General features: G+C 34.2%; 1 protein-coding gene across 1 annotated transcript in view; it reads left to right on the top strand.

The window, feature by feature from the left end:
• The window catches only part of LOC128222649 (uncharacterized), a 43,537-nt gene extending 35,800 nt beyond the window's left edge, over positions 1–7,737 (top strand). Inside the window, exon 12 of the mRNA XM_052931742.1 lies at positions 5,008–7,737. Within this exon, the coding sequence (XP_052787702.1) occupies positions 5,008–5,096 (89 nt within the window). The 3' untranslated portion in view covers positions 5,097–7,737. The remainder of the gene's footprint in view (positions 1–5,007) is intronic.
• The last annotated feature ends 5,817 nt before the right edge of the window (positions 7,738–13,554 follow it).

Here is a 13,554-nt window from a genome sequence, read left to right as displayed (position 1 = left end):
AGATGGACTTGTGTTGGAATGTGTACGTGGTGCTCTTGATTCCTTGTGTATTACTTGTTGAGGTATGGGTTTTAGTAAACTGAGACTGATAGTCAAGCGTATGAATTTAATGTGTTACCCTTGATTCCTTGTGTACTACTTGTTGAGGTATGGGTTTTAGTAAACTGAGACTGATAGTCAAGTGTATGAATTTAATGTGGTACCCTTGATTCCTTGTGTATTACTTGTTGAGGTATGGCTTTTAGTAAACTGAGACTGATAGTAAAGTGTATGAATTTAATGTGGTACCCTTGATTCCTTGTGTATTACTTGTTGAGGTATGGGTTTTAGTAAACTGAGACTGATAGTAAAGTGTATGAATTTAATGTGTTACCCTTGATTCCTTGTGTATTACTTGTTGAGGTATGGCTTTTAGTAAACTGAGACTGATAGTCAAGTGTATGAATTTAATGTGTTACCCTTGATTCCTTGTGTATTACTTGTTGAGGTATGGCTTTTAGTAAACTGAGACTGATAGTAAAGTGTATGAATTTAATGTGGTGCCCTTGATTCCTTGTGTATTACTTGTTGAGGTATGGGTTTTAGTAAACTGAGACTGATAGTAAAGTGTATGAATTTAATGTGGTGCCCTTGATTCCTTGTGTATTACTTGTTGAGGTATGGCTTTTAGTAAACTGAGACTGATAGTCAAGTGTATGAATTGAATGTGGTGCCCTTGATTCCTTGTGTACTACTTGTTGAGGTATGGCTTTTAGTAAACTGAGACTGATAGTCAAGTGTATGAATATAATATGGTGCCCTTGATTCCTTGTGTACTACTTGTTGAGGTATGGGTTTTAGTAAACTGAGACTGATAGTCAAGTGTATGAATTTAATGTGGTACCCTTGATTCTTTGTGTACTACTTGTTGAGGTATGGCTTTTAGTAAACTGAGACTGATAGTCAAGTGTATGAATTTAATGTGGTACCCTTGATTCTTTGTGTACTACTTGTTGAGGTATGGCTTTTAGTAAACTGAGACTGATAGTCAAGTGTATGAATTTAATGTGTTGCCCTTGATTCCTTGTGTACTACTTGTTGAGGTATGGCTTTTAGTAAACTGAGACTGATAGTCAAGTGTATGAATTTAATGTGTTGCCCTTGATTCCTTGTGTATTACTTGTTGAGGTATGGCTTTTAGTAAACTGAGACTGATAGTAAAGTGTATGAATTTAATGTGGTACCCTTGATTCCTTGTGTATTACTTGTTGAGGTATGGCCTTTAGTAAACTGAGACTGATAGTAAAGTGTATGAATTTAATGTGTTGCCCTTGATTCCTTGTGTACTACTTGTTGAGGTATGGCTTTTAGTAAACTGAGACTGATAGTCAAGTGTATGAATTTAATGTGTTGCCCTTGATTCCTTGTGTACTACTTGTTGAGGTATGGCTTTTAGTAAACTGAGACTGATAGTCAAGTGTATGAATTTAATGTGTTGCCCTTGATTCCTTGTGTACTACTTGTTGAGGTATGGCTTTTAGTAAACTGAGACTGATAGTAAAGTGTATGAATTTAATGTGGTGCCCTTGATTCCTTGTGTATTACTTGTTGAGGTATGGCTTTTAGTAAACTGAGACTGATAGTAAAGTGTATGAATTTAATGTGGTACCCTTGATTCCTTGTGTACTACTTGTTGAGGTATGGCTTTGAGTAAACTGAGACTGATAGTCAAGTGTATGAATTTAATGTGTTGCCCTTGATTCTTTGTGTACTACTTGTTGAGGTATGGCTTTTAGTAAACTGAGACTGATAGTCAAGTGTATGAATTTAATGTGTTACCCTTGATTCCTTGTGTATTACTTGTTGAGGTATGGGTTTTAGTAAACTGAGACTGATAGTCAAGTGTATGAATTGAATGTGGTGCCCTTGATTCCTTGTGTACTACTTGTTGAGGTATGGCTTTTAGTAAACTGAGACTGATAGTAAAGTGTATGAATTTAATGTGGTACCCTTGATTCCTTGTGTATTACTTGTTGAGGTATGGGTTTTAGTAAACTGAGACTGATAGTAAAGTGTATGAATTTAATGTGGTACCCTTGATTCCTTGTGTACTACTTGTTGAGGTATGGCTTTTAGTAAACTGAGACTGATAGTAAAGTGTATGAATTTAATGTGGTACCCTTGATTCCTTGTGTACTACTTGTTGAGGTATGGCTTTTAGTAAACTGAGACTGATAGTAAAGTGTATGAATTTAATGTGGTACCCTTGATTCCTTGTGTACTACTTGTTGAGGTATGGGTTTTAGTAAACCGAGACTGATAGTAAAGTGTATGAATTTAATGTGTTACCCTTGATTCCTTGTGTACTACTTGTTGAGGTATGGCTTTTAGTAAACTGAGACTGATAGTAAAGTGTATGAATTTAATGTGGTACCCTTGATTCCTTGTGTACTACTTGTTGAGGTATGGCTTTTAGTAAACCGAGACTGATAGTAAAGTGTATGAATTTAATGTGTTGCCCTTGATTCCTTGTGTACTACTTGTTGAGGTATGGCTTTTAGTAAACTGAGACTGATAGTCAAGTGTATGAATTTAATGTGGTACCCTTGATTCCTTGTGTATTACTTGTTGAGGTATGGGTTTTAGTAAACTGAGACTGATAGTCAAGCGTATGAATTTAATGTGGTACCCTTGATTCCTTGTGTACTACTTGTTGAGGTATGGCTTTTAGTAAACTGAGACTGATAGTAAAGTGTATGAATTTAATGTGGTACCCTTGATTCCTTGTGTATTACTTGTTGAGGTATGGGTTTTAGTAAACTGAGACTGATAGTCAAGTGTATGAATTTAATGTGGTACCCTTGATTCCTTGTGTACTACTTGTTGAGGTATGGCCTTTAGTAAAAATGAGACAGATAGTAAAGTGTATGAATTTAATGTGTTGCCCTTGATTCCTTGTGTATTACTTGTTGAGGTATGGCTTTTAGTAAACTGAGACTGATAGTAAAGTGTATGAATTTAATGTGGTACCCTTGATTCCTTGTGTACTACTTGTTGAGGTATGGCTTTTAGTAAACTGAGACTGATAGTCAAGTGTATGAATTTAATGTGGTACCCTTGATTCCTTGTGTATTACTTGTTGAGGTATGGGTTTTAGTAAACTGAGACTGATAGTAAAGTGTATGAATTTAATGTGGTACCCTTGATTCCTTGTGTACTACTTGTTGAGGTATGGCCTTTAGTAAAACTGATACAGATAGTAAAGTGTATGAATTTAATGTGTTGCCCTTGATTCCTTGTGTATTACTTGTTGAGGTATGGCTTTAAGTAAACTGAGACTGATAGTAAAGTGTATGAATTTAATGTGTTGCCCTTGATTCCTTGTGTATTACTTGTTGAGGTATGGCTTTTAGTAAAAATGAGACAGATAGTAAAGTGTATGAATTTAATGTGTTGCCCTTGATTCCTTGTGTATTACTTGTTGAGGTATGGCTTTTAGTAAACTGAGACTGATAGTAAAGTGTATGAATTTAATGTGGTACCCTTGATTCCTTGTGTACTACTTGTTGAGGTATGGCCTTTAGTAAAACTGAGACAGATAGTAAAGTGTATGAATTTAATGTGTTACCCTTGATTCCTTGTGTACTTCTTGTTGAGGTATGGCCTTTAGTAAAACTGAGACAGATAGTAAAGTGTATGAATTTAATGTGGTACCCTTGATTCCTTGTGTACTACTTGTTGAGGTATGGCCTTTAGTAAACTGAGACTGATAGTAAAGTGTATGAATTTAATGTGTTGCCCTTGATTCCTTGTGTACTACTTGTTGAGGTATGGCTTTTAGTAAACTGAGACTGATAGTCAAGTGTATGAATTTAATGTGGTACCCTTGATTCCTTGTGTACTACTTGTTGAGGTATGGCTTTTAGTAAACTGAGACTGATAGTAAAGTGTATGAATTTAATGTGTTACCCTTGATTCTTTGTGTACTACTTGTTGAGGTATGGCTTTTAGTAAACTGAGACTGATAGTCAAGTGTATGAATTTAATGTGGTGCCCTTGATTCCTGGTGTACTTCTTGTTGAGGTATGGCTTTTAGTAAACTGAGACTGATAGTAAAGTGTATGAATTTAATGTGTTACCCTTGATTCTTTGTGTACTACTTGTTGAGATGTGGCTGTAAACTAAGACTGATGAAGGAGTGAATTGATTTGCATGTAGCGCCCTTGATTCCTCTGGCTGTATTCAATAAACTTCTTATATTAAACCTAAATTTAAGATTAGAAACTAAGTGCTTTGATTGGCCTGTATATTTAGCTGCCCAATAGGCTTAATGGAATCACTGAGGCATGTCTAAGGATAAGGATAAGATCAATATTGAATACTGTCCCTGTGGCTTATGGTTGTTTGTCAACTTAGATTAATAGACGACTGTAGCATTGTTGATATGGTGCCATTGATTTCTGGTTGATTACTTGTTTGGGTATGGGTGTTTGTAAACTGAGACTGATGGGCGAGTGAAGAAATGTGCATGTTGTGTCCTATATTCCTGGTGTATTACCTCTTTGAGTATGGCTTCTTGTGAACTGAGACTAATGGACGAGTGTAGGATATGGGTGTTTGTAAACTGAGACAGATGGGCAAGTGAAGAACTGTGCATGTTGTGTCCTATATTCCTGGTGTATTACCTCTTTGAGTATGGCTTCTTGTGAACTGAGACTAATGGACCAGTGTAGAATAAGCATGTGGTACTCGTGATTCCTCTTGTATTACTTGTAGAGGTATGGCTGTATGTACACTGTACAATTGTAGGAATGTGCATGTGGTGCCCCTTGATTCCTGCTGTATTACTTGTTGAGGTACGGCTGTTTGTAAACTGAGACTGATGGACAATTGTAGGATTGTGCATGTAGTGCTCTTGATTCTTGGTGAGTTTCTTGTTGAGGTACGGCTGTTTGTAAACTGAGACAACTGGACAAGTGTATGAATGTTATGCTCTTCATTTTTGATGATGTTGTTTAATTGTTTCAGGAATTCCAAGAGGACTTGTGGGCGAACGGGTGAAACAATTTTCTGGGAATACTCATCCAGGACCAAATGGTCTACCCAGCGTTTCCTAGGCATCCCAAGCTATGCAATCCAACCAATGATCACATTTGCAGAACCACATGTTATTTTGGAAATTTGTATTAAACTGGATATATATTTATAGAACACAAATACAAACAATCACCAACCAGAAACATGGAACGACAGATTAAAACTCCAAAAACAACACACTAAATATATTCTTTGTATAAAAATAGTGTTCGTCAAGGATTGTTAGGTACCGCCTTGGAGTAAAATGTAAATTAAATTGGGGCTTAAACTACTTTGCACAACCTCACTCATTTTCCAACATTTCAGAATAAAGTAATAATGTAAATAGTAAATATTATCAAAGTAAAGGCACGTGTTCACAGATTTTATGCTGGCACCTTTGAGAGTTCAAATTGAGTTATTTTACGTACTTTTATGTAAAAAGACCAAACAGCACTTGCCAGAAATTCAAAATTCATTAGGGTTACTAACTACTATCTTGGCAAAATAGAGCATTATTTGTCACATGTGTCAATAATTATTACTACTAAAGCCAATTTTGGTAGATCTATGTTTTATTATTGTTAAAAGCAGCATCTTCACATTTCACATTAAATAAAAGAAAACATATTTTTGACCCTATTAAATGTGAACAAGACCCTTTAAACTTCTTTTATCCACATCAGACTGTGTCATGAATAACATCGAATGATATTTATATGCATAATTAAAAATTGCTATGCTTTTTTTCCCTTTCAATACAATTTACAACATTGCATTGTAAGGTTGTTTGGATGTTTGTGATTGATTGTGTGTCAGTTAGTTTTGTTTTGTTTGCATGATGTTAGGTAGTTTTCTGTAATTGGTTTGTGTTTTGTACTGTCCGTGTGCTATAAGTAAGTGTTGTCATTTAAAATTATTATGCAGGCATTATATTGAAATGTAATATTATATAAACGCTATCCCAATTAATGTTACACTTTCAAAAAAAGAAAAACAGACTTCAATTCCAAAACGTTGAATGAAAACATGTTTTAATTCAATTGTTAAATTTGGTCAAAGCATATTCAGTTTTCAAATGTTGCTTGCGTTTTATTCATTTTCTATAAAAACTGTCAGTTTAAATTTCATACTATGTTCTTACTTGTTTTTGAACATTTGAGTCAGGATATGGCTTTTGAAGTGCTTTATTGTACTTGTATTTTGAATTTTTGATTAAGGTATTTGAATATTTCATTGAGGTGTTGAATGATAATGTGCTTATTGCACTAGTTTGCTTTAAAAAGGAATACAATGTATATGTATTGGAAATAATAATAAAAGTACGAAATTCAACGGTATATTAAAATTATATTTAAAAAAATAGCGCTGAACATTTCAACCGTTCGTATCAAATAGCCATTGTTCAGAATTCATAAATTTTGAGCATTACTTTTTGCGAACATCTGTTTATGCAACTATGCAATAACATTCCAAGGAATTTGTATTGTAAATTGTACTAATGTGTCTTTGAACAAGTACATATATTCATATATAGGTATACATATTCTACGTAAGCATTTAATACAAACAATTGTGAAATAAATTTTGATCAAGTTATAAATGCATTTGGTGTTATTTGAAAATGAGCAAATGAATTTACGTTGAGAAATCTGGAAGTAAATAGTTCACTCCTGTCTATGCCATAGTCACAAATAAAATAATTCATGTCTTGCTGAATGAATGGAGCATGGAACAATTTTTTGTCTTTGTTTTACTATGTATTGTTCGTGAATGAATGCGTGTTTGGAAAAATGCTGGCATTAGTTTAGTAGTTTTCTTATGTTTATTGCAGACAATGTACCTTATATTCACTGTTTTATCAAGTGTATTATGTGTGGATGAATGCATGTTTACACAAAAAGGCTGGCATTATTTAAGCAGTTGTTCGTCTCATGTTCGATGTTAACATATTTTCTCTGTGCCATATCATATAAGTCTTTGCTAGTAAAGGTTAAGATATATCATGTAAATGTTTGTTTATAACTGCAGCCAATGTAAAACATTCCCGAAAATCCTGATTAATTCTGAAGTTTTGTCAATGTTGGCTTTACTGTTTGTTTACTTAGCAATATTTATCACAAAATGGCAATGTACCAATCAAAATCATTTAGATGTGCACAATAACGAAAAGATTACATGTGGATTGCTTATTGAACAGTGTTTCATACAATTGGCTGCCGATGTTTACTGTGGCATTCCTTTATTTACAGAATATATTATATATCTATAGTAATAGCATCATTATACAGTCTTTGTAATTATGGCATAGCTTTAACTGTTCTTCTTTTAGATGTTCATTGTTTCTTTGAAATTGGAAAGATTAAAAAGCATTTTTGTTCCATTTATGTTCAGTTATAAATGTATTTATTTATAATATGGCATTCCTAAATTGTTCAAACTAAATAGATATATAAAGTATGGCATTGTCATAAAATGTCTACTTGACAACGTTTTAACATTGACATATTTTTTCATAACTGAAATGTATAGCAATTGTGCTTGTGATACTTAATTCAGAAAGAATTGCTATGAATGTTAATAACTGAAAACTTTGTGTCTAAATGTGAATGTACAATTCTCATTACTTGTCCAAATTGAAGTCATCTCTGAATATCTGAAATAAACTTATTTTGCCAGCCATGTTTGTATTGCTGTTTATTATTCCAATGGTTTAACAGGGTTTAAGATCTGGAGGAAAATCACCATGTTTAGCATGGACAGCTGTTCCGGGCAACGAATAGGGCCAAATGTCATAAATATGCATTGTGGCATAATAATTACAAGATATCTCGTAGGACAGCGCGCCCGACTACGTCGCTTTGTATTTCACGTAAGTTTTGTCTTAATGAATGAATACAATTATGATGTAAAATGTCCCTGTCAAAAGCCATTAAAAGGTTCAAATTAAAAAAATAAATAAGAAAAGCCACGATGTGACTTTCAATGTGACATATCTTCAGGCCTTGTTGTGAGTTTCAGTCACAACTGCGGTTTTCTTTTTTGGATAACAGTGCCCTTGACCTCGACCCAAGGAGCACCAAACACAATCACATGAAAGTCATCCATAAAATCTTCCTACATGTCAAGTTTGGTTACAATATGTCAACCCTATCTAAAGCTATTTAAGTACCAAACATCTATTTTTAGTAACAGTGACCTTGACCCATAGGGTCACAAACAATCTCATGAAAGGTCTTAATGAATTCATCCTATATACCAAGTTGGTTCACAATATGTAAATCCTTACTTAAATTACTAGTACAAACCATTAGTCTTTTTATAACAACAGTGACCTTGACTTGACCATGTCAAATCACCCAAACACAATCGCATGAAAGGTTTACAAGAACTTCATATATACCGAGTTGTGTCGTAATATGTAAACCCTTACTTAAGTTATTCAATACAAACCTTTTTTTTTCTATTTTGGCAACAGTTTCCTTGACATGTTTGACATGATTCTCTTGGCATCTGACATAATCCCATGAAAGCTCTTATAATCTCTTCAAATATACCGAGTTTGGTAGCAATATGTCAACCCTATCGTAAGTTATTTTATATATGGTAACAGTGACCTTGACCTTGATCATTGGGGCCCCAAACGCAATCCCATGAAAACTTTCCTTAAACTTACATATACCAAGTTTGGTCACTTTATGTCTAACCTGGCTAAATTATTCGATATTGTAAGTGAGTTTGACGACGCCCTCCCACCGGCCAGCCCGAACAACTATGCAAGTCATTCTAAAACCTAGTTTTACCTTTGTGAAAATCTGGTTAAAACATAAAAATGTGCCAGTCAAAAGAAAAAAAAGTAGAAAAAGAGTCAATCAAGGGTCATAATTTGTATTTAGGATTAAGATGGAGTTATGTAACCTATTTATAAGATGGTCGTCAATATTTGTGCGAAGTATTTAGTTAATTGAATGAAGGGTATAGATGTTATCAATACAACTTAAACCTGCTTTCAAACTTTAACCTAAGTCACTCAGTCAATCAGGGGCCATGATTTGTATTAAGGATATAATTATAGAGTTATGTGAATTCATTGTGTGATATTCCTGAACATCTGTTTGAAGTTTTAGGTGAATTGAATGAATGGTATTGGAGTTATAAGTAAAAATGCCAACCTGCCCAAAACATTTGAACTAGACGCCGACACCGACGCTGAGGTGAGTGGTGGTAAGTTATCCTTATACTTTGAATAGTCGGGCTCAAAGCCGATTCAAAACGCACACAAAAAGAGAGCCTTTTTGGAACACGTCATGTACGCGTACCTATCCGTATAGCAGTGTATCTGTATGCGGATATCCCTTTACACATGGACTTTTAGACTCGTCGATAATCGCATTACGTTCCTTCCTTGTAATTTCGTACATGTCGTCCTAACTTGTACATTGTACACATTCATGGATGACGTATAACACATGTAACCTTAAAAAGTCATATTGCGCAAACTTTATCGTTGAAAGGGTTTTTGCGCGACAAGCGTGATTTTACTTTTTATAATTTTGTTCACAGGCAAACACATCCCAATTCCAAAACATCTTTTGAGTGTGCTAAAACTGATTAGTGCCTGTCATTACCTAAGAATAGGTAATGTAAATTGAGGATTTTTTTTATAAAAATAGCTAGTTTCAAAGCATTTACGGATTAACCTGCACGTTCTATAGTGTATTCGCATTGCTTTCACCTCACAAGTTTATTGCTTGTGTAAAGTTAATGAAAATGAAATCCGTTATTCGCTGAGGTCGATTTTAAAATCTGCATTAGGTAAAGTATTACAAAGTCTTCTAGTCAACAAATATCCATTACCTGCGTACAATTATCTTTAATTGTCTATTCTCGATTGCTCGCCAAGATTCATTTACGATTTTTGGACTCGCTTTCAATTTCTCATCAACGTTGCAATCAAGTAAATGTGTTTATATAAAGTAGTGTTTTGCACCATATTAAACCGCATAACATCATTCTTCAAACTTCGAAACCCTTGCGCATTTTTATTTTCCAAATATCATGTCGAAAAGTAGATGTGAGGATTTCTGAATTCTATGTTCGTAAACAAAGTCTATAGGTCTGGATTTTACAGCCTCACTATGTATTTCTCACAATGAATGGTTGATAACCAACGATCGGTTTTTATTGTTCAATTATATCATTTGTTGAGTTAATGGTTCAACCGCACGTGTGTTATTCATAAAAACTGCAGTACCGTATATAAGAAAAGTTAAGATGTCGATAGGATATTAATTATCTAGAGTCGTTTGTTTGTATTTGATGTTTGAGTTGGGTTGTTTTCACATAAGTATTGGAGTTGAACCACATTCTCTAACGTTAAACATTTATCACGTCATATGCCGATAAACTACAAGGAAAACAACATGTTTGAACGTGCTTTTTGTTTTGGTCCAGTTAACGTCTCATTTCGCAGTTTCTTTTACTGATTTTAAAGAAAATAAGCAGCATATTTAAACAAGCGTACTTTATGTGATAGTTACTGAACATACAACTCGAGTTATTAAACTTATACACGTTCGTTAAACATAAACGGTCGTCTCATACCAGTAATAAAAATTAAAAAAAAATGTATTGTATTAAAGCAATGAAACTCCAATAACTTTGAAAATTATTAATCAAAAGCGTACATTGAAGCAAACAAATACCTTCCTTCATGTTTAGTAAATATAAACACAAAATGTATACACAAGAAAGCATAACATAACTTGATCAGAAAACTTGTTACAGATAATACCAGATATAGTCATTTGTAGTCAGAGATTGTGACTATGAAAATACACTATTAAAATATTCCTCTGTTAATTACAAAATCATCTGTTGTGAGAAATAAATGTAGTATATTGACTGATTGATTGTTCAATCGATCGATTGATTGATTGAAGGAGTGAGAGCGTTATTCATCTGTTTCATCCTATATACTATGTGGTTTTTATTCTTGGTTTTCCTTCATTCTTGATTGATGATTTATTTTATACATAATATATAACATGTTATATGTCAAAAAACATTGTTCTACTGCAACTATGGAATCAAAAAATATGAAATTATCGAGAAACTCACGTTATATATATATATAAACGTATCCATCTAACATCATTAACAGTACCAACCTAACTTTTAATACTATGACACTTTAGTATAAATGCGAACCATTCAATATCAACTGACGACCTGCTTGTATAAAATGGTCAAGTTTACCTCGACAAACAACGCCGATAATGCAGTTCTAAATGAGCAAAACTAGACTATTAGGGCCGAATTCAGAACAGCCACTCTCATTCACACTCAATTGGTAAATCCGCTGTAATCACTTAACTGTGCAGATATTTTCGAGTGAAAGGTATATTGGTATTCACAGGTGGGAGAGAGACTCAAGTGTTTTGAGTGAGGGGGACATTTGCGAGTGTTTAGCTGGGCCACCTGAACCGCCCTCGAGAATTGGTTGTATGAAATGAATGAGTGTGAGTGTCAAATGTACATGACAAGTAGAACAGATGGAATATATCAGATATTTGAAACAAATCAGTGACAACCTCATTCCCAGACAATATCCGGGATAATCCATTGAAATACATGTACATGTACTACAATAACATTGACTTCTATAAAAAACAAATTTTCAAAAGGATGCACCAATTACATATTTGTTTTGTTTCGTGCTTGTCCAGCAAACTTGATGGTTTCAATTCATCCCTGGCTGCAAGAGAAGACAGATTTATCTACGTGCTAGCGGCCTAGCGGCGCGAAGTTGTCCTAAATTTGTTTTCTATTTCAATGCAATTGTTCCTGCGTTTTCTTTGAAAACCACGATAAATAAAAAAAATATTTGTACATTAACATAATGCATTTAAATGTGAATTTTCTTCTTAAACAATGCTAAAAAATGTTTTATGCAAAATTCACCATGTTGAACCGATTATTAACATTTTTTTTTCAAAGTCGATCAAGCAGTCCAGCGGCCTAACGGCGTGAAGTTAATCAACATCATTTAGCGAAATCAGCATTTTCACAAGAACTCAACCCAGCAGCCTAAAAAATGAGGAAAATATGATATTCGCTTAAAGGATGTTGATCTGTAAATGGGAACATTTGATCATTTTTTTAGAAAAAAGAACATATAAAACGTTTTGAAATAGGAAATGTTTTTAAGCCGCGCGTTGCGCTAGGGCGTGAGGCCGCTTTCTTCACGCCGCTAGCCCGATATGCCGATAGGCCGGTAATTTCACGCCGCTAGCCCGATATGCCGATAGGCCGGTAACTTCACGCCGCTAGCCCGATATGCCGATAGGCCGGTTACTTCACGCCGATAGCCCGATATGCCGATATGCCGGTAACTTCACACCGCTAGCCCGATATGCCGATAGGCCGGTTACTTCACGCCGCTAGCCCGATATGCCGATAGGCCGGTAATTACACGCCGCTAGCCCGATATGCCGATAGGCCTGTAACTTCACGTACAAGCCAGCTTTGATGTTTCACACAACATGTTCATTTCAGAGTTTGGTCAGAGATTTGATATGTATTTCCCAGCTTACAGTAAGTTGAATTATTATTATTATTATTATTATTATTATTATTATTATTATTATTATTATTATTATTATAGTCATTTTTATTATTTATTATTTATTTATTATTATTATTATTATTATTATTATTATTATTATTATTATTATTATTATTATTATTATTATCATTATTATTATTATTATTTTTAATATCCAATTTTCCGTACATTTCTGGAGTTCCATCGGAAGTAGATTCTAATTCTATCCCTGTGCTAATTTTATGAAGGGTTTTCAACTTTCATCTTTTATGTTTAAATGCTAAGACCGCTGTTTGCTGACTACTAAAGCAAGATTATAAAGGAACACATATTTAAATCACGTGATACAAAGGAAAACGGCTACAAAACAACAACAAAAAACGTGCATTTTATTGCATTTTGCACCAGTTATATACAATCCAGAAAGTTTACGATTTATCAACCAATTGTTTCAAAATGTTAATTTCAGTTTCAGAGCAATAATTATTGTCGTTTGTTTGTCGCCATTTCTAACAATTTAGTATTCAAATCTCAAATAAACATATGTTTACATTGCATAATGTATGACCGATATAAGCATGAATACATACATGTACTTGTACTGTATTGGTCACTTGATGAAGTAAAGTGTTAACGAGGCGTGTGAATACGAACAGATCACTTGAGTGTCACTGCCCTTGTACCACTTCAAGTGATCACTAGAGTGCCTCTTACGTGAATGCGGTTGGAATGTGAATGAGAGTGGATGTTCTAAATCCGGCCCTTACAATATTACTTTGCAGGCACAAACCGAAGATACGGGTGTGGGGTTGCGTTTATTTAAGGACAGATGGACTAGACTCCGTCTAGACTGGTCGACCGGTTCATGAGAAATAATCGAATGTTTTACTTAC

Source organism: Mya arenaria, chromosome 16 (assembly GCF_026914265.1).
Source record: "Mya arenaria isolate MELC-2E11 chromosome 16, ASM2691426v1".
Classification (NCBI taxonomy): Eukaryota; Metazoa; Mollusca; class Bivalvia; order Myida; family Myidae; genus Mya; species Mya arenaria.
The sequence above is the reverse complement of the archived record's forward strand: the minus strand, read 5'-3'. Positions and strand labels throughout refer to the sequence as shown.